This window comes from Patagioenas fasciata, chromosome 5 (genome assembly GCF_037038585.1).
Source record: "Patagioenas fasciata isolate bPatFas1 chromosome 5, bPatFas1.hap1, whole genome shotgun sequence".
Lineage (NCBI taxonomy): Eukaryota > Metazoa > Chordata > Aves > Columbiformes > Columbidae > Patagioenas > Patagioenas fasciata.
Window position 1 is genome coordinate 1,925,669 of NC_092524.1, and position 18,133 is coordinate 1,943,801.

General features: G+C 67.1%; 5 protein-coding genes and 1 non-coding gene across 10 annotated transcripts; 4 read left to right on the plus strand and 2 right to left on the minus strand.

Moving 5' to 3' along the window:
- Positions 1–80: 80 nt before the first annotated feature.
- Positions 81–153, plus strand: TRNAV-UAC (transfer RNA valine (anticodon UAC)). Its single transcript has one exon. It is a non-coding gene; the product is annotated as a tRNA-Val (tRNA).
- Positions 154–500: 347 nt separating this feature from the next.
- Positions 501–4,472, minus strand: CABP4 (calcium binding protein 4). 2 transcript variants are annotated; one of them, XM_065839020.2, is made up of 7 exons: positions 4,358–4,472; positions 3,592–3,712; positions 2,665–2,695; positions 1,815–1,958; positions 1,617–1,726; positions 791–938; positions 501–684 (listed from the first exon to the last, which is right to left on the minus strand). In XM_065839020.2, exons 1-7 carry the CDS (start codon positions 4,447–4,449, stop codon positions 656–658), a joined length of 675 nt encoding a protein of 224 aa, XP_065695092.1. In that variant the 5' UTR covers positions 4,450–4,472; the 3' UTR covers positions 501–655. The 2 variants fall into 2 exon arrangements, with proteins under 2 accessions (XP_065695092.1, XP_065695091.1); XM_065839019.2 differs by lacking the exon at positions 4,358–4,472 and having other exon boundaries at positions 3,592–3,843.
- Positions 4,473–5,443: 971 nt separating this feature from the next.
- On the plus strand, positions 5,444–6,652 carry GPR152 (G protein-coupled receptor 152). The gene has a single exon (XM_065838974.1). The coding sequence runs from the start codon at positions 5,444–5,446 to the stop codon at positions 6,650–6,652; it is 1,209 nt and encodes a 402-aa protein (XP_065695046.1).
- Positions 6,653–7,402: 750 nt separating this feature from the next.
- CORO1B (coronin 1B) lies at positions 7,403–11,969 on the plus strand. Its single transcript, XM_065838962.2, has 11 exons — positions 7,403–7,478; positions 8,410–8,612; positions 8,703–8,825; positions 8,902–9,031; positions 9,112–9,293; positions 9,485–9,604; positions 9,692–9,796; positions 9,874–10,019; positions 10,108–10,165; positions 10,602–10,895; positions 11,253–11,969. Exons 2-11 carry the CDS (start codon positions 8,412–8,414, stop codon positions 11,376–11,378), a joined length of 1,485 nt encoding a protein of 494 aa, XP_065695034.1. The 5' UTR covers positions 7,403–7,478; positions 8,410–8,411; the 3' UTR covers positions 11,379–11,969.
- A 217-nt stretch (positions 11,970–12,186) lies between these two features.
- Positions 12,187–14,122, plus strand: PTPRCAP (protein tyrosine phosphatase receptor type C associated protein). Its single transcript, XM_065839044.2, has 2 exons — positions 12,187–12,473; positions 13,449–14,122. The coding sequence occupies exons 1-2, from the start codon at positions 12,471–12,473 to the stop codon at positions 14,004–14,006; spliced, it is 561 nt and encodes a 186-aa protein (XP_065695116.1). The 5' UTR covers positions 12,187–12,470; the 3' UTR covers positions 14,007–14,122.
- A 494-nt stretch (positions 14,123–14,616) lies between these two features.
- RPS6KB2 (ribosomal protein S6 kinase B2) lies at positions 14,617–17,975 on the minus strand. Of its 4 annotated transcripts, none has more exons than XM_071808777.1 (15): positions 17,957–17,975; positions 17,080–17,114; positions 16,871–16,991; positions 16,715–16,783; positions 16,498–16,645; positions 16,359–16,416; positions 16,170–16,270; positions 16,005–16,095; positions 15,841–15,931; positions 15,616–15,723; positions 15,469–15,531; positions 15,325–15,402; positions 15,122–15,229; positions 14,929–15,041; positions 14,617–14,794 (listed from the first exon to the last, which is right to left on the minus strand). In XM_071808777.1, exons 2-15 carry the CDS (start codon positions 17,109–17,111, stop codon positions 14,632–14,634), a joined length of 1,344 nt encoding a protein of 447 aa, XP_071664878.1. In that variant the 5' UTR covers positions 17,112–17,114; positions 17,957–17,975; the 3' UTR covers positions 14,617–14,631. The 4 variants fall into 4 exon arrangements, with proteins under 4 accessions (XP_071664878.1, XP_065695033.1, XP_071664879.1 ...); XM_065838961.2 differs by lacking the exon at positions 17,957–17,975 and adding an exon at positions 17,760–17,884; XM_071808778.1 differs by lacking the exons at positions 15,325–15,402; positions 17,957–17,975 and adding an exon at positions 17,760–17,884.
- Positions 17,976–18,133: the final 158 nt, after the last annotated feature.

Here is an 18,133-nt window from a genome sequence, read left to right on the forward strand (position 1 = left end):
ACCCCCCAATGGTGGGGATTTTGGGGGGTGTCCTCTCAGGTCCCCTGCCGAATTGGGGGGGCTGGGGAGACCCCCTGGCTGGCTCCATGGTGTAGGGGTGATCACGTCTGCTTTACACGCAGAAGGTCCTGGGTTCGAGCCCCAGTGGAGCCAAAACTCCCTGCTTGAATGTGGCTTTTTGGGGGAGCCCACAGACCCCCTTTTGTGGGGGGCGTGTCCCCAGATGGGACCTCTCCTGTGTCCCCCCGTGCTCACCCCTGGACAGAGGTGACTCGGGGTGTCAGGGCTGGAGACGGTGCCACCCCATGTGCCATCCCGTGTACCCCCCAGCAACCAACAGACACCTCCGGCTCTGATCAAGGGGGTTTATTGGCTCCCCCAGCGCCCCCCCGGCGCTGCCACCCCCCCCGGGAGCTGTTGGGGTGGGGGAGTCTCGTGTCTGCCCAGCTCCCAGACACGGCCACCGCTCTGGCTGTTCACTCTGAACCCTAATGGTGGCAGAGAGGTTGGGCTGGTTGTGTGAGCAGGGAGCGCCTGACAAAGATGGGGTGTGTGGAGGGGTCCCTCCTCCTGACAATGATGAGGTGGCGGGGGGGGTCCCCTCCTTCTGACAAGGACGGGTTGGGGGGTCCCCTCCTCCTGCCCCGAAGCTTCGTTACCGCGATGACAGCATCATAACGAACTCTGCGGAAGGAGGGATGGGGGTGTGAAGGGACCCGGTGCTAAGTCCCCCTCGCAGCCCTTATGGGAGGGCAAGGGGGGGCTGCAGGGAACTGGGGGGGCCCCTCACCATCGAAGTCCACGCGCCCGTCCCCGTTGAGGTCCACGTCCTGCAGGATCTCGTCCACCTCCTGCGCCTTGAGCTGCTCCCCCAGCAGCGCCGCCACGGCTGCCCGCATCTCGGCCCCGCTGATCTCCCCGTCCCCGTTCACGTCGAACTGTGGCACCCATGGGTGGGGGTCACCCTCCCGTCCCGCCACGGCCACTCCGTGGTCTTCTTGTGGCCACCAGCCCCTCCGCAACTATGGTCATCCCCATGGTGGCTGTTCCCTGTGGTCACTGTCACCCTCTGGTCTTCCTGTGGTCATCATCCCCTCCATGGCTGCAGTCACCCCCGTTGTCATTGTTCCCCTGTGGTCACAGTCACCCCCTGATCTTCTTGTGGTCACCATCTCCACACCTGTGGTCAGCCCCACGGTCACCATCATCCCATGGTCTTCTTATGGTCACTGTCCCCTCTATGCCTGTGGTCACCACCATGGTCACCATTTCCCTGTGCTCATGGTCACCCCATGATCTTCCCATGCTCACTGTCCCCCTCTATGCCCACGGTCACCTTCATGGTCACCACCCCTCTGTGCACATGGCCACCCCATGGTCTTCCTGTGGTTATTGTCCCGTCCATGTTTGTGGTCACCCCCTTGGTCACCATTACCCTGTGGTCATGGTCACCCCATGGTCTCCCTGTGATCACTGTCCCCTCCATACCTGTGGTCACCCCCATGGTCATTGTCCCCACCATGGTCCCTCCAGGGCCGCTGTCCCCTCCACCCCCGTGGTCCCCCTCGTGCCCACGGTCCCTCTCGTGGCCGTGGTCCCCGCGGCGGTGGCCGTACCTCCCGGAAGGCGATCTTGAGCTCCCTCACGCCCACCATGTGAGCCGTCTCCTCCCGCAGCTTCGGCCCCATCATCTGCACAAAGTCCTCGAAGTCCACGCGGCCACCCACTGCACAGAGGACAGGGACACCCTCAGCACCCCACGCCCCATCCCCTGTCCCCCTGGTCCCCTCCCTGTCCCCATGGCGGCCACTCACTCCTCATCTTGATGTGCTGGGAGATCTCGATGAGCTCCATCTCGGTGGGCATGTAGCCCAGGGTGCGCATGCAGGCGCCCAGGTCCTTGTAGCTGATGTACCCGTCCTGGTCCGTGTCAAACTCCTTGAAGGCGTCCAGCAGCTCTGGGGACACACGGGGACACCGTCAGGTGTGGAGGTCACCCCAGCACCACATCAGCCCAGGGCAGGTTCCTCCCTGGATGTCCCACCATGAGAAGTGTCCCCATGGCACTGTCCCCATGGCACGTGTCCCCACGGCATTGCACCCCTTGGCAGATCCCTCCATGGCACTTGTCCACATGGCATCATGTCCCATAGCAGATCCCTCCATGACAATATGTCCCCATGGCACTGTCCTCATGTCACATCCCTTCATGGCACATGTCCCCATGGCCCTTTCCCCGTGTCACTTCCCTCCCTGGTATGTGTCCCCACAACACTGCACTACATAGTAGATCTGTCCAACAACATGTGTCCCCATGGCACTGTCCCCATGTCACATCCCTCCATGACAATATGTCCCCATGGCACTGTCCCCATGTCACTTCCCTCACTGGCACGTGTCCCCACAACACTGCACCCCATGACACTGCACCCCATGGTGGATCTGTCCAACGTGTCCCCGTGGCACTGTCCCCATGTCACATCCCTCCCTGGCACGTGTCCCCATGGCACTGCACCCCATGACACTGCACCCCATGGTGGATCTGTCCAACAACATGTGTCCCCATAGCACTGTCCCCATGTCAGCTCCCCCCATGAGAACATGCCCCCCATGGCCCCAGTCCACCCCAGCCCCCCGTGTCCCACTGTCCCCTCCCCTGCTCACCGTCCAGCTCCTCTGGTGACAGCTCCCGCTCCTGGGACAGGCACACATGGGGTGGGGACAGAATCAGACCCAGCTCAACCCCAACCCCCCCCCCAACCCACAGTGTCACCTTCGTTAAGCGGGGGCCAAAATTAACTCTGGCGGGAGGGATTAGAGGGATTGGAGGCAAAGCCCTTCCCTGCCCCCTGCCGCACCCCTGTCCCCCGTGTCCCCTCTGCCACCACCCCCAGGGCTGCCCAGGACCCCCAGGGTTTGCCCGGCACCCATGGGTGCTGCCCAGGGTGCCCCATGGGGGGGCACCACATTTGCCCCTGCAGAGGACAGCCAGCGTGTCCCCATGGGTGTCCCCTCCATCCCCAGGGCCCTGGGGGGTCCCCAACACCATCCCCAATGCACTATGTCCCCTCCATCCCCAGACTCCCCAACCATCCCCAACTTTGTCCCCATGTTCCCTCCATCTGTAGGGTTCCGGACTGTCCCCATCCTCAGTGCCCCCATGTCCCCTCCATTCCCAGACTCCCCAAGCATCCCCAACTTTGTCCTCATGTCCCCTCCATCCCCAGGATCCCAGAGCATCCCCAACTTTGTCCCAAAGTTCCCTCCATCCCCAGGATCCCAGAGTGTCCCTGACCCCATTCCCAGTGCCCCCGTGTCCCCTCCATCCCCAGGGTCGTAGAGCACCCTCGTCTTTGTCCCCATGACTCCTCCATCCTCTGGGTCCTGGACTTTCCCCATCCCCATCCCCAGAACCCCCATGTCCCCTCCATTCCCCGACCATCTCCGACTTTGTCCCCATGTCCTCTCCATCCTCTGAGTCCTGGACTTTCCCCATCCCCAGAACCCCCATGTCCCCTCCATTCCCCGACCATCCCCGACTTTGTCCCCATGTCCCCCCCATCCCCAGTGTCCCCACCCAGCTGTCCCCACCTTGCCAAAGACGGTGTTGAGGAAGGGCGAGTAGGTCTTGGTGGCAGCGGCGTGGGGATCCCCGTGTCCCTTCTTGCCACTCTTCTGGCCACCGTGCCGGGACTCGGAGCCGGGGCTTTTGCTGCCAGCCGGGGGGGGGCTGTCAGTTTCGGGGGGTTTGGGGGTTTTCTCACCCACCTCCCCCCCACCTTTCCCCTTGCTGGGGGTCTCCGTGTCCTTGGGGGTCCCCTTGTCCCCGCGGGAGCGTGGCATGGGTGGGCAGGGAGCAGGACCCCGCGGCGGCCGAGCCCGAAGGAGGTGACAGGGAAATCCTCTTACCCCCCGGCCCCCCCGCAGGCTCCCGGGTAAAGCCAATTAGTGCTGATTAGCAGCAGGAAATGGCCACCGGCCACCAGCTACTGTCACCCCCCATGGCCACTGTCACCCTCCACAGCCTCGCGCCCCGGTAGAGCCACTGGCCACTGGCCACCAGCCACCGGATGGGTCCCCAGGGAGTGTCCCGGGGCCACCCTCCGTGTCCCTGCACTGGCACTGGCCCATGTCCCCAGCACTGGCACCCCACAACCACCAGTGTGTCCCCAGCACAAAACCATGTCCCCAGTACTGACTCCATGACCACCACCAGTGTCCCCAGCACCAACCCATGTCCCCAATGCTGATATCCCACGGCCACCAGCATGTCCTCACCACTAACCCATGTCCCCAACACTCCCACTCTGTGGCCACCAGTGTGTCCCCAGCACCAACCCATGTCCCCAGCACTCACCCCGTGGCTACCAGCGTGTCCCCAGCACCAGCCCATGTCCCCAGCGCTCTCACCGCCTGGCCACCAACCGTGTTCCCAGCCCAGACCCCCATCCCCAGCCTGGGGACCTGTCCCCCCAGTGGGGACGTGACAGACGTGGGTGCTGTGGTGGGCACAGGGCCCCCCCGTGTCCCCCGTGTCCCCACGATACCATCGCCGGACGCAACGGCTGCGGGCGGGTGACAGCAGGAAGCCAGCACACGGCAGGAGATGCCATCGTGGGGACACTCCAGCCCCTGCTCACGCTCACTGTCCCAGCACCAATGTCCCCATGTCCCCACCCAGGGGGCTCCCTGCTGCCCTGGGACCCCCAACCCAATGCCCTGGGGGGGTCAGAAATGGGTGAGAGGGGGTCCTGTCCCATGGCTGCCCCCCTGCCCAATGTCACCGTCCCCAGGCAGTGACAGTGGGGCCCCTTCCGCTCTGTGCTGCCCGATAATGGGCAGTGGCCCCCCTGCACCCTCCCTGTACCAGGGGGGGAAACTGAGGTACAGCTGGGGCCACCCCAAGCTGCTGCCCCATTGCTCCCCACAGGGACAGAGTCAGTGCTGGGGGGTGAGAGATTTGGGGTTCACTACCAGGGGAAGGGGGGGTGAGATAGTGGGTGGAGCTTCAAATCCGCAGCACCTCCCACCTGCTCCCACATATAGGGCACCCCACAGCCGGGTCCCCCCGGCCCGCCGCCTCCAACCGAGCGCTCCCCACCATTAAAGTAGGTCCTACTTTATTTACCCCCTGGGGCAGGGCTGGTGGGGTGTCCCTGGGGACACGATGGACACAGTGGGGACAGGGTGGCACAGCCAGTGGGGGACACGGACACCATAGTGGGGGGAACCCCACAAGTGAGGGCAGGGCAGGAGAAAACCAGGTAAGGAGGATCAGGGGGGTCACAGCATGGATGGGGTGACATGGGAGGGGGTGGCATGGGAGAGGGTGGCATGGGAGGGAGTGGCACAGGGGGGATGACACGGAAAGGGGTGGCACAGGGCGGGTGACACTCCTTCCCGCAGCCCTGAGCTGCCCGTGCTGCCTGCAGGAGCCGGGGTGATGGAGCTGCCGAATGTCACCGTGTCCCCCTCGCCGTCCCTGCCGCCCCCTGGTCCCCTGCCGTGGGACGGTCAGCTGCTGGTGGCCTGCGCGGTGCTGGGGCTGCCGGCCAACGCCTTCACCCTCTGGCTGACGGGCTGGCGGCTGCGCTGCCGGAGCTTGGCCACCTTCATCTTCAGCCTGGCCACCTCCGACTTCCTCTTCCTCACCAACTCGATCCTGCAGATCTGGTCGGTGGCCCAGGATGACCGGTGGACGTTGGGGACACCCCTGTGCCGCCTCCACCAGTTTCTTTATGCTTTGGGCTACTACAGCGGGCTGTTCATGCTGGCGGCCATCAGCCTGGACCGGTGCTTACTGGTGGCCGCCCCGCTCTGGTACCGGTGCCGGCGGCCAGCGCGGTTACCGGTGATGCTGTGCGTGGGCGCGTGGGTGACGGCGGCGGGGTGCAGCGTGCCGGACACGGCCATGTCGTCGGCCGTGGAGCTGTGGCCCGGCTGGGCCGTTTGCCGCAGCGAGAGGGGGAGCTGGGAGAAGCCCCTGCGGTGGCTGGAGGTGACGGTGGAGGGACTGGTGCCGTTCGGCGTGGTGGTGGCGTGTCACGGGATCGCCTTGGTGGTGGCGTGGTGGCGGCCCGGCCGCCCGCTGACTCACTTCCAGCGGATCGTGGCAGCCACGCTGAGCGCCTACGTGCTGCTGCACCTGCCCTTCCAGGTCACCCAGCTGCTGCAGCTGGTGGCCCCCGACCGCTTCGGTCACCTCCTGTACCTGCTGGGACTGGCCTTCAACCTCAGCAGCTGCCTCAACCCCTGGCTCTACCTGCTGCTGGGAACCCGCGCCGGCCACCACCTCGCCCGCATGCCGCGGGCTGTCCTCGCCTGCTTGTCACCTGCTGCTGTCACCCCCGGGTCACCTGCCGCTGTCACCACTGAGGCATCCACTGCTGTCAGCTCTGTGCCACCCGCGGCCATCACCCCTGTGCCACTCGCCACCCTGACCCCTGGGCCACCCACCACTGTCACCCCTGTGCCACCCGCTGCCATCACCTCTGTGACACCCACCACTGTCACCCCTGTGCCACCCGCTGCCATCACCTCTGTGCCACCCACCGCTGTCACCCCTGTGCCATCCGCTGCCATCACCTCTGTGCCACCCACCACCCTCACCCGCCCACCAGCACCCGTGGGGTCCCCACCAACATCTCCATGAGCTGTCCCCCCTGTCCCCACCCGGCACAGCTGTGGGTGGCACGGCGTCATGTCCCCCATGTCCCCGCTGTGCCCCCGGCTGGGGACATCCCCACCGTGGCCCCACGTGTGGGCTAAGCCCCTTGTCCACCCACGCAGATGGGGCCTCGGTGGGGCACAGCCACCTGTGGGGACATGGGGGACAGTGGGGCACTGCTCCTCATGGGGGACCTGTGCCTGAACACTATGTGGGGGGCTGGCCCTGCCCCAGCGGGTGACTGTGCCCCAGGGGGTGGCTCTGCCCATGGGGACTGTGTCCCACAGGGTGACTCTGCCCACGGGGTGACCGTGTCCCAGGGGACCGTGTCCCACAGGGTGACCCTGTCCCACGTGGTGACATTATCCCACGGGGAGACCGTGTCCCCGGGGACCGTGCCCACGGGATGACCGTGTCCCACGGGGTGACCGTGTCCCACGGGGTGACCGTGTCCCAGGTGACCGTGCCCACGGGGTGACCGTGTCCCACGGGGTGACCCTGTCCCACGGGGTGACATTATCCCACGGGGTGACCGTGTCCCAGGCGACCGTGCCCACGGGGTGCCCGTGTCCCACGGGGTGACCCCGCTGTCCCCAGTGCCGTGGCGGGTCCCGCTGTCCCCACGATCGCGGATCCCCACAGTTCCCCCCGCCCCCCGTACCGGCTCCCCCCTCGACCCCCGCTCCCGGTGCGGGTGCGCACGCGCGGGGCGGGGCGGGGCTCCGGTCACTTCCTGCCCCCGCCCCCTCCCGCCGCACCGGCCCCGCGCGCCGCCGCCCGCTCCCACCGGCCCGGCCCCGCCCGCCCGCCGGTGAGTGCGGGGACGGGACCGCTGTCCCCCCGCGGGGATGGGGCGACCCCGGGGCCCGGCCTGGGGGGACCGACCGGCCCCATCCCCATCGTCGTCCCCAGCCCTCACCCCCGCGGTCCCCCCCGTCCGCCTCCCCTGGGCGTCATCCCCCCCTGTCCCCACCCCTGTCCCCTTACCCAGTGAGCCCGTCCGTGTCTCTGTCCTTTCTGTCCCCATCCCTGTCCCTTTACCCAGTGGGGCCATCCCTGTCTCGTCCTTGTACCCACCCCTGTCCCCCTGGTCCCCTAACGTGATGGGGCCGTTCCTATTCCTCCTTTCTGTCCCCATCCCTGTCCCCTTATCCACTGGGACCATCCCTGTCCCCATCCCTGCCCCTTACCCAGCAGGACCATCCTTGTCCCCATCCCTGTCCCCTCACCCAGCGGGGCCATCGCTGTCCCCATCTCTGTCCCTTTACCCAGCGGGACCATCCCTGTCCCCATCCCCATCCCTGTCCCCTTACCCAGTGGGACCATCCCTGTCCCCATCCCTGTCTTTGTCCCCTGACCCACCAGCGCTGTCCCCGTCCTCCTTTCTAATCCCTATCCCTCAACCCATGGCGACACCCTTGTCCTTGTCCCCATCTCTGGAGAGGCCACCCCTGTCCCCATCCGGGAGGGATGTCCCCTGTCCCCCCCACCCTGGGGCGGGGCAGGGCGGGGTTTGTTTGCCGGGCGGGCACAGGGCGCCCCGACTTCCCGCTCCCGGGAGGGGCCGAGCCGCCCTTTACCCGGGGCGGGTGACAGGGGCGGGTGACAGGGACAACCCCCATGACATCCCATGACCCCTAGCGGGGGACACCCCCACTCCTTAGGGCTGGCCGCCCAAGTGCCACCTCCCCTGTCCCTGGCTGGGCTCCCCGGCGCTGACCCCGAAGGGGGGTGTCCCCCAGCCATGTCGTTTCGGAAGGTGGTGCGGCAGAGCAAGTTCCGTCACGTTTTCGGGCAGCCGGTGAAGACTGAGCAGTGCTATGATGACATCCGCGTGTCCCGTGTCACCTGGGACAGCACCTTCTGCGCCGTCAACCCCTCCTTTGTCGCCATCATCGTGGAGGCCAGCGGCGGCGGCGCCTTCCTCGTCCTCCCCCTGCACAAGGTGACACTGGGGGGGGTGCTGGCGTGGGGACGGGGGGTGTCCTTTCTGGTGGGTGACCCCCCTGCCTCAACTTTGTCCCTTTGTCCCCAGACTGGGCGCATCGACAAGTCGTACCCCACGGTGTGCGGGCACACGGGTCCCGTCCTCGACATCGACTGGTGTCCCCACAACGACCATGTCATCGCCAGTGGCTCGGAGGACTGCACCGTCATGGTGAGGGGACGGTGGGGGTCTGGGGGTGGTGGCAGGTGTCCCTCCGCTGTCCCTACTGTCCCCTGTGTCCTGGCAGGTGTGGCAGATCCCCGAGAACGGGCTGAGCCAGCCGCTGACGGAGCCGGTGGTGGTGCTGGAGGGACACTCGAAGCGCGTGGGCATTGTCACCTGGCACCCCACCGCCCGCAACGTCCTGCTCAGCGCAGGTATGGCGGGGACCGCAGGGCCGGGGGGTGTTCTGTAGGGGGTATATGGCCGAGATGACCCTTCCCGTGTGGTCACCCAGGCTGTGACAATGTGGTGCTGATCTGGAACGTGGGGACAGCGGAGGAGCTGTACCGGCTGGAGGGGCTGCACCCCGACCTCATCTACAGCGTCAGCTGGAGCCGCGACGGCTCCCGCTTCTGCACCGCCTGCAAGGACAAGAGCGTCCGCGTCATCGACCCCCGCCGTGGCACCGTGGTGGCCGTGAGTGCAGGGGGACCTGTCACTGTGCCCGTGTCCCCAAGGCACCATTCTGCCCTGTTCCTCAGGGGGAGAACCGCCCCCCGCCCTGCTCTTGTCCCCTGGTGCTCCCTGCTGTCCCTTGGGTGCCTTTGTCCCCTGCTCCTCTCTGGGGTGCCAGGATGGTGTCACCGACCCCCGTGTCCCCTCCCCAGGAGAAGGAACGGGCGCACGAGGGGGCACGGCCCATGCGCGCCATCTTCTTGGCCGACGGCAAGATCTTCACCACCGGCTTCAGCCGCATGAGCGAGCGGCAGCTGGCGTTGTGGGACACGGTGAGGAGCGCCCCGCGGGGTCCGTGGGACAATGTCGGGGGGTCTCATGGGGACCTTGTCCCTTGGCGCTGACACCCTGCCCCACAGGAGAACCTGGAGGAGCCCATGGGGCTGCAGGAGCTGGACTCCAGCAATGGGGCTCTGCTGCCCTTCTACGACCCCGACACCAACGTTGTCTACGTTTGTGGCAAGGTACGGCCTCACAGTGACCCCCCCCATCACCTGTGCCCCCCCCAGCCTATGAACCCCCCCCAATGCTGTGTCCCTAGGGTGACTCGAGCATCCGGTACTTTGAGATCACGGAGGAGCCCCCCTACATCCACTTTCTCAACACCTTCACCAGCAAGGAGCCCCAGCGGGGCATGGGCTGGATGCCCAAGCGCGGGCTGGACGTCAGCAAGTGCGAGATCGCCAGGTGGGCACAGGGACACGGCGGGGGACAAGCGGGGTGGCCCCCATTCCCTCCGACCCCCCCATGACCCCGTTTGTGTGCCCCCTGGCAGGTTCTACAAGCTGCACGAGCGCAAGTGTGAGCCCATCATCATGACAGTGCCAAGGAAGGTCAGTGGGGACTGGGGGGTGTGGGGACTGGGACACCCCCCACTCCTTGGGACATGACAGCAGGGTGAGGGTCCCTGGGCAGGGGAAGTTGGCTGAGGGGGGTCCCTGGGTAGTTGGCGGTTGAGTAGGGTCCCTGGGTAGGATGTGGGGGTCTCTGAGTGGAGGTTCCTAATCAGGTTGGGTGAGTTGGTCCTCAAGTGCACTCATAGGTGTCCCTGGGTGGGACATGGGCGCTGGGTAGGGGTCTCTGGGTGCTGGGTCCCTAAGTGTCCTGATAAGGGTCCCAGAGCAGGACAGGGGGCTGGGTGGGGGTCCATGTTGGGGGGGCTGTGTGGGGGTCCCTGGATGGGACATGGTGACTGGGTAGGGGTCCTTGTGAGGATCCCCAGGAGGGTCCCACCAGCCCCTCTGACTTTTTTTTGCGGGGGGGGCGCAGTCGGACCTTTTCCAGGACGACCTGTACCCCGACACGGCGGGCCCCGAGGCGGCGATGGAGGCGGAGGAGTGGGTGGCGGGACGGACGGCGGGGCCGGTGCTGGTGTCCCTGCGCCAGGCCTATGTCCCCAGCAAGCAGAGGGACCTCAAGGTGAACCGCCGCTCGCTGCTGCACGACAGCGGCCCCCCCGCCGCCACCGGCCCCACCGCACCGCCCGCCGCACCCCCCGCCGCGCCCGCACCCACCCGCCTCAGCGCCCCCGCAGCCCTGGGCACCGGCCCCTCTGCGCCCACGGTATGTGTGGGGTGGGGTCTCAGTGGGTGGGGTCTCAGTGGGTGGGGTCTCTGGGTGGGTGTGGTCTCAGTGGGTGGGGTCTACAGGGTGGGTGGGGTCTACAGGGTGGGGCAATGGGTGGGCTCCTTGGAGTGGGTGCAGCCAAGCTGGGGAAGGTGGGTGGGGCAATTGGTAATGGGTGTGGCCAAGGCAGTGGGCGGGGTCTCTATGGGTGGGGTCAGTGTGGGTGGGGTCAGTGTGGGCGGGGCCAGGGAAGTGGGTGGGGCTGTTGACATAGGCGGGGCCAGCCTGGGGTGATGGGTGGGTGGGGGTGTGGCAGTGGGTGTGGCAGTGGGTGTGGCTAACGGCAGTGCGCAGGGGGGCGGGCGGCTGGCGGAGGTGCTGCAGGAGGTGGCGGCTCTGCGGGCGCTGGTGGCGGAGCAGGGACAGCGCATCACCCGCCTGGAGGAGCAGCTCAGCCGCCTCGAGAACGGCCATGTCTAGGGACCCCCCCCCCGGGGACCACTGACCCCCACCAGGGACCACTGACCCCGCCCAGGGACCACTGACCCCCATCCCCAGGGACGCCCCCACCTGCCAGGGACCACGCCTGCACCCCAGGGTCCCCTGAGCCTTCCCCTTCCTCCCTGGGGTCTGTCCCCCCATAACTGGGGTCTGTCCCCCACCTCACCCCACTGCCGGGTCCTTCTCCCGTCGGAGGGCTGGCCGCCCCTCTGGCAGCTCCCCCCCTCACCCCCATTGCCTTACTGGGTGCTGCCCCCCCAAAATCATGGACCATTATCTTACCCCCCCCCCCAAATCATGGACCATTCTCCTCCCCCATGTCCTCAGGCTGGGGGCTGCTCCTGGGATCAAACACCACCCCCTGCACCCCTTCCCCACCCCGGGTGGGGTGGGGTCTTCCCCCCCTTCCTGTGGGACTGAGCATGATCTGCTCCCCCCCATCCCCAAACTGTGGAATATTGTCCCCCCTATATTTTGGGGGCTTCTTCCCTCTCCCTGTCTCCCCTCCCACCTTACAGTGCAGGGTCAAAAACTATATTTTCACTCCAAATAAAGGACTTTATAAGAAAAGCGCTGTGTGAGGCCAAGAGCTGGGGCAGAGATGCTGAGGGGGGGGAGGTGCTCTGTGTGGGGTTGCTATGGGTTTGGGGGGGCTCGTTGTGGGGCCAGGGAGCTCTGACGGCTGCGGGGGGGACAGGAAGGTGCAGCGGTCACGGGTACCAGCTCAGCCGCCTTGCACAGGAAACGGGGGGACGCAGCACAAACAGATTGTCTGCAAGGGGATGCCCCCCCTAAACAGCTCACTAGGGGGGCTCAGTGCTCCCAGGATGGCGGGGGGGTGCTCCAGTGACCCCAGGGCTGTGATGGGGAGCAGGGGACAGCTGGGGGTGGTCACAGTGGGGCCACACAGCCGTGAGTCCCCCTGGGTTTTCTGGGTTTGTCTCGGGTAGGCGGGGGGTGCAGCACCTCGCCTCCCCCCGCGCTGATACATCCGCTGCGCGGGGGCAGGAAGCGTCGCAGGGGCCCCCCCGGCACCCGCCGCACCAGCACCCGCTTCGGCAGCACCCGCTGATGGTGAGCACCCCAAAACTGGGCAGGGTGGGTCAGGGGGAGTCTGGGACCTGGGTGGGGGGGCACCTTCTAAAATGGGAGCGAGCTGGGGGGGGCAGGCCGTTCTCCAGCCTCAGTTTCCCCTGCTGAATCTTCGGGGGGGTGGCTCTGCTTCATTCAAATTGGGCTCCCCGCATCCCCTGGTTGAGGGGCTGAGGCAGCTGAGGGGGGGTCCCTGGGGTAGATCCCCCTCCCACAGTGGGGCTGGGGTGGGGGGCAGCATGGCCTGGAGGTGCTGGAGCTGGGGGGCAGGTTTTAGGGGGGGTTGGAGGGACAAGGGCAGCACAGTGATGCATGTGGGGGGGTGAGGGACAAAGGGACAAGTTGCGGGGGGGGGACAAGGATAGGCCAGCGAGGCCAGGGGGGCATGTGAGGGGGGTGAAGGCAATGTGATGTGTCTGGGGGGCAGGTTTGGGGGTGGGGGGCATCCAGGTTGGAGACTGTGGGTGCAGGGCTTGGTGGGGGGAGATTTTGGGTGGGATAAGGGCAGCATGGCGGGTCTGGGGGGGCACTAGGGGGGAGGTTGGGTGCTAGGGTTCCAGGTTGGAGACTGTGGGTGGAGGGCTTGGTAGGGGGGGGATTTTGGGAGGGGTGAGGGCAGAATGGTGGGGCTGGGAGACAGGCTGGGGGGGGCCTGGAGCCCCGGGGGTGCTATGGGGCTGCAGCTCTGTGGGAAGGGAGCAGGAAGAAGGCTGCTATGGGGCAGCCCCACAGGCAGTGCGGAGGCGGCAGCACCCGGCTCCTCTCCCCCAGCAACCACAGGTGCTGCAGCACCCGCCGGCGGGAAGGGGACGTGGGTGACACAGCCCAGGGCCCCACATGCCCTTTGCCCCCGGGGCCGTACCCCACTTTCCGGGACGAGGTGGCGGCCCCGGGAGCGGGAAGGCACCGGGCTGGGTGCCAGGGACGCGGCGCTGACCCCGCTGCCCTCGCCCGCAGGCTGCGGCGGCGCTGGCACCGGTGCTGCTGGCGGTGGCCGGGCTGGTGGCGGCGAGGGAACCGGTGGGGACGCGCAACGACCGGGTGGTGGGGGCCCTGCTGGGGGTCCTGCTGTGCCTGGTGGTGGGTTTGGCGCTGGCTTGGCACCATCTCTGCCGGCTCTCGGCCGGGCAGTACCACCCCCGGCCCCTGGGCCGCCGGGCACTGGCGGTGCTGCGGGGACAGTGGCACCGGCTGCGGGGACAAGGTGACCCCGCGGAGGAGGCTGGGGACGGGGAGGTGGCGGCAGCGGCCACAAGGGAGGAGGAGGAAGAGCTGATGCCCTGGAGCCAGGAGCGGCGGCCGCGGGAGGAAGAGGAGAAGCAGGAGGAGGATGAGGATGAGCAGGAGGAAGAGGAGGAGGATGAAGAGGCTGAAGCCACCCCTGAGGTCGGGGGGAGCCCCCCAAGTGGGGGGCAGGTGGCGGGGGGCAGCGCCGAGGCTCTGCTCAGCGACCTCCACGCCTTTTCGGGGACAGCGGCGTGGGGGGACGCGCGGCCCCATGTCACCGCCCTGTGACATCACTGCCTCGTGACATCACCACCCTGTGACATCACTGCTCTGTGACACCCCTCCCTGCCCGCCTCCTGATTGGCTGCACGAGCCTGGAGACTGACCAATTAAAAAAAAAGCTCTGCCCATCTGTGGCTGGCAGTTTTAGGGGGTGAAGGGGGCGTGGCTTGGGGGAAAGTAGGCGGGGCCAAGGAAAAGGGTGGGGCAAATGGAAAGAGGTGGAGCGTGGGGAAGGGGAGGAGCCTGGGGAAGGGGTGGGGCACAGTGCAAGAGGGCGGAGCCTGACCCCCCACACACCCCGGGTGGGGCAGCCAATCCTCACCTCCATGCCCCCCCGGGGCCCTCCTCCCCCAGCACAGGACCACCGTGGCCTCATCAAGTCCTTTAATTGGCACACACCCAGCAGCTGGGGCCACACCCTTGGGGGGCCACACCCTCGAGAGCCACACCCCAGGGGGCCACACCCCCATCACCACACCAGGGTGGCCCCGCACCCCCAAAACCAGTCCTGCCTGGCAGTGGGGGGGCCCACCTGTGCGCCCCCCAACCCCAGGAGGGGGGCACCGGGCCCCTCCGCCACCAGCACCCGGTGTCCTTCCCCGGGTCACACCCACCCCCCCGCCCCCAACCCCTACCTGGGCACCCGCCCCCGTCCCCCCTTCTGCTTCTTGGCACCCACGGGGGTCTTGATGGGGAGCGGGGCCGTGCCCTCGGGCTGTGGGGGGGGCAAGCTGCCCCCCAGCTCCATCGGCTCCCCCGGTTTGAACGCCTCGAAGGGGGAGAACTTCACGGGGCTGGGGGGGGACACATGGGGGGGGTGAGGGGGGCACCCCTGTGCCACCAGCCCCGTCCCCTTGTGCCCAACACCCCCCACCCCTATGCTCCCATTGCAAAGCAGCCCCCCAGTCCCCCCAGGATGAGCAGGTACCTGACGGGGGTGCGGGGGCTGCTGTTGAGGCGGCGGGGGGAGCGCACCTTGGGCTGGAAGGAGAACCCCTCCTTGATGCTCTCCAGCACCGAGGGGGCCACGTAGGTGAAGCCCTGCGGGCAGAGAGCGGGGTCACAGGGGGGCTGGGTCCCCAACCCCACCCAGGGAGGGGTCCCCACTGTCCCCCTCATACCAAGAAGGCCTGGTTGGCACTTTCGCTGATGGCGGCATCGTCCGGGCTGTCAACGGGCGTCTGGCGGGTGAAGCGGGTGTCGAACTGGCTGACGTCCTCCTCCGATTGCTGCGGGGTGGGGGGCACTGGGTGCTCCCATGGGTGCTCCCATGGGTGCCCCCCAACACCCACCCTGCCTGTCCTCCCCCCCACCCCATCCCTACCAGGCAGGGTTTAAAGGGGGGGTCCAGCCTGCGGGCCAGCAGGTCCTCCCAGTTGATGTGACGGAAAAAGGGCTGTTTCTGCAGGTAGGGGGGTCAGGGAGGTGGAGGGTCTGCCTGGCACCCCCCCCGTGCCCATCCCTGTACCTGCACATCGGCCGCATCGCCTGGGCCACCCCCAACCCGCTGGTTAGGGTTTCTCTTGAGGAACTGGAAGAGAAAGGGGAATAGAGTGAGGCACTGGGGGGTTTTTTGGTAGGACCTATGCAAATAAAATGGGGCGGGGGGGGACACCTTTTTGAGCAGGTCCCGCGCGTCGGGCGTCAGATACGGCGGCAGCACCAGCTTCCCCTTGAGAATCTTATCGATGGTTTTCTTGCGGTTCTCAGCGGTGAACGGGGGCTGCGAGGAAGGCTCAGCATCACCCCGCTGGGGAGCCCCCCCAAACACACACCCACGACCCCCCCGATCACGTTAACCCCCCTCCCCGGGGAAGGAAAGAGCAGGAGTGGGACTTGCCGATCCTGTGAGCATGTCATACATCAGGGCGCCCAGGCTCCACCAGTCCACCGCCCGGTTGTGCCCGCTGCGTACCAGGATCTCGGGGGCCCTGGGGGGACACGGGGGGGTCCCTGAGTAGGAGGGGGACCCCTATATTCCCCATCATGCCGAACCCGGCTCACATGTACTCGATGGTGCCGCAGAAGGTGTGGGTGACAGCCCCGTCATGGATTGACTCCTTGCACAGCCCGAAGTCCGTCAGCTTGATGTGACCTACAGAAGGAGGAGCTTGGGGTGAGTGTCACCCTTGGGGACCCCCCACACCATCCCAAAAGCCCTCAGCCCACCTTGGCTGTTGAGCATGATGTTCTCTGGCTTGAGGTCACGGTAGATGATGCCGTGGGAGTGCAGGTGGCCCAGTGCCAGCGTGATCTCGCTCAGGTAGAAACTGGGGAGCGGGGGGGCAGCTGTGAGCAGCACTGGGGTCCTGCCCCCCTCCACAACCCCCCTCCCCAGCCCCCTCACCCCTTCCCTACCAGGCAGTGTCCTCCAGGAAGATGCCCTCCCGCTCCAGCTGCATGAAGAGCTCTCCACCTGCAAGGTGACAACCCCAAGTGGGACCCCCCTGAGCCATCCCTGTCCCCTCTGTGTCCCCCCCCCCGGCCCCCTCCGGACCGCTGAGGCACTCCAGGATGAGGTAGAGCTTGCCACCAGTCTGGAAGGCATAGATGAGGTCCACGATGAAGGGGTGCTTGACAGCCTCCAGGATGTTCCTCTCGGCTCGCGTGTGCGCAGTGTCCTTGGCGTTGCAGGCGATTTTGGCCTGGAGGGGACACGCAGTGAGCGGGGGGCTCCCCGGGGGGAGTCTTATGGGGGTCCAAGGTGGCGCTACCTTCTTCAGGACCTTCATGGCAAAGATCTTCCCTGTGTTGGTGCCTTGGACTTTGCGGACCTGGAATACCTAGAAGGATGGAGTTGATGTGGCCAGGGACATTGGGCAACGCTCGTCCCCCCCAAGCACCCCCCGATCTGCTGTGCCCCCCCCCACCTTGCCGTAGCCACCCTTGCCCAGGACACGGAGCAGCTCGAAGCAGTGGGGACCGATGTGCTCGGGGCCGTTGTTGACGCTGCTCTCCGAGATCTCAATCTCCTCATAGTGCCCCACGGGCCTGAAGGGAGAGGGGGTGAGTGGCAACAGACCCCCTTGCCTCTCCCCTTGCCTCTCCCTTGCCTGTCCCCTGCCTGTCCCTCACTTACTCCAGGCCATTCCCCCGGGGCTCCAGCTCCATCTCCTGCAGGACGGAACACACGGTCAGTGGCGGGCAGGGGGTTATGGGGAGCAGGGGACCCAGGGCGGACAGGGCACCCAGGGCAGGCAGGGGACACATGGCAGACTGGGGACCCAGGACAGGCAGGCAGGGGACTCAGGGCAGGCAGGGGACACACGGCAGGTAGGGGACACATGGCAGGTAGGGGACACATGGCAGGCAGGCAGGGGACTCAGGGTAGACAGGGGACAGGGGACCCAGCACAGGCAGCAGGCAGGCAGGACGCCCGCAGCAGGCAGAGCGGGGCGAGGTGCCACGCACCGGCCCAGCCGGATGTTTTTGGGCTGAGATCGGGCCCTGCCCAGCGGGAACCTCCCTCTGTCCTCCCGTACCGGCGGAGCTGCGCCGGGATCCCTGTCTGTCCCCTGTCCCCGGCCTGTCCCGCATTCCCCCGCTGCCCTCGATCTTCCCGTCCCGGCGCCGCTCACCCCCCATCAGCGTCCCCGTCCCGATCCCCGTTCCCAGCCGCTCCCGGTGTCCCCGTCCCTATCCCGCTCGCCCTGTCTCCATCCCCGCTCCACGCTCCGCCAGCCCCGGTGTCCCCCCGCGTCCCCAGCCGCTCCCCGCTCCCCGTCCCCAGCCGGTCCCGGTGCCCCGGTGGCGGCTCACGGCGCCCAGCTCGGGCTCGTCCCCGTCGCTGCCCTCCTCGGTCTCCAGGTCGATATCGAACACCCCCGCCATGACGGCGCCGCACCGGGACCCCGGCGGGACCCGCCCCGCTGGCCCCGCCCCTGGTCCCGCCCCTCCAGCCCCGCCCCGCCCCGACGTCACCAGGGGTACCCCGGGATCCCCGGCGCGGGGCACACCGGGAGGTGAAGTCCCGCGGGGAACGGGGGGATCCCGGGGAACGGGGGGATCCCGGGGGGGCGCGTAGGGACAACGACAGAGCCGGGTTGGCCGCTCACAGCCTTTACTGAGGACCCCCCGCCCGGCCACGCCCCCTTGCGTCACTGTGACATCATCGGCACCGCCGTGACGACAGC

Coding starts and splice junctions, on each gene's coding strand:
- CORO1B (XM_065838962.2), top strand. CDS start 8,412: ATGTCGTTTCGGAAGGTGGTGCGGCAGAGCAAGTTCCGTCACGTTTTC. Junction 9,032..9,111: donor CAACGTCCTGCTCAGCGCAG/GTATGGCGGGGA, acceptor GTGGTCACCCAG/GCTGTGACAATGTGGTGCTG. Junction 9,797..9,873: donor TTGTCTACGTTTGTGGCAAG/GTACGGCCTCAC, acceptor CTGTGTCCCTAG/GGTGACTCGAGCATCCGGTA.
- RPS6KB2 (XM_065838960.2), bottom strand. CDS start 17,831: ATGGCGGGGGTGTTCGATATCGACCTGGAGACCGAGGAGGGCAGCGAC. Junction 16,992..17,079: donor CCCCGGGGGAATGGCCTGGA/GTAAGTGAGGGA, acceptor CTCTCCCTTCAG/GCCCGTGGGGCACTATGAGG. Junction 15,042..15,121: donor GTGCCAACCAGGCCTTCTTG/GTATGAGGGGGA, acceptor CTCTGCCCGCAG/GGCTTCACCTACGTGGCCCC.
- GPR152 (XM_065838974.1), top strand. CDS start 5,444: ATGGAGCTGCCGAATGTCACCGTGTCCCCCTCGCCGTCCCTGCCGCCC.
- CABP4 (XM_065839019.2), bottom strand. CDS start 3,843: ATGCCACGCTCCCGCGGGGACAAGGGGACCCCCAAGGACACGGAGACC. Junction 1,727..1,814: donor CCAGCACATCAAGATGAGGA/GTGAGTGGCCGC, acceptor TCCTCTGTGCAG/TGGGTGGCCGCGTGGACTTC. Junction 685..790: donor CGGGCGCGTGGACTTCGATG/GTGAGGGGCCCC, acceptor CTCCTTCCGCAG/AGTTCGTTATGATGCTGTCA.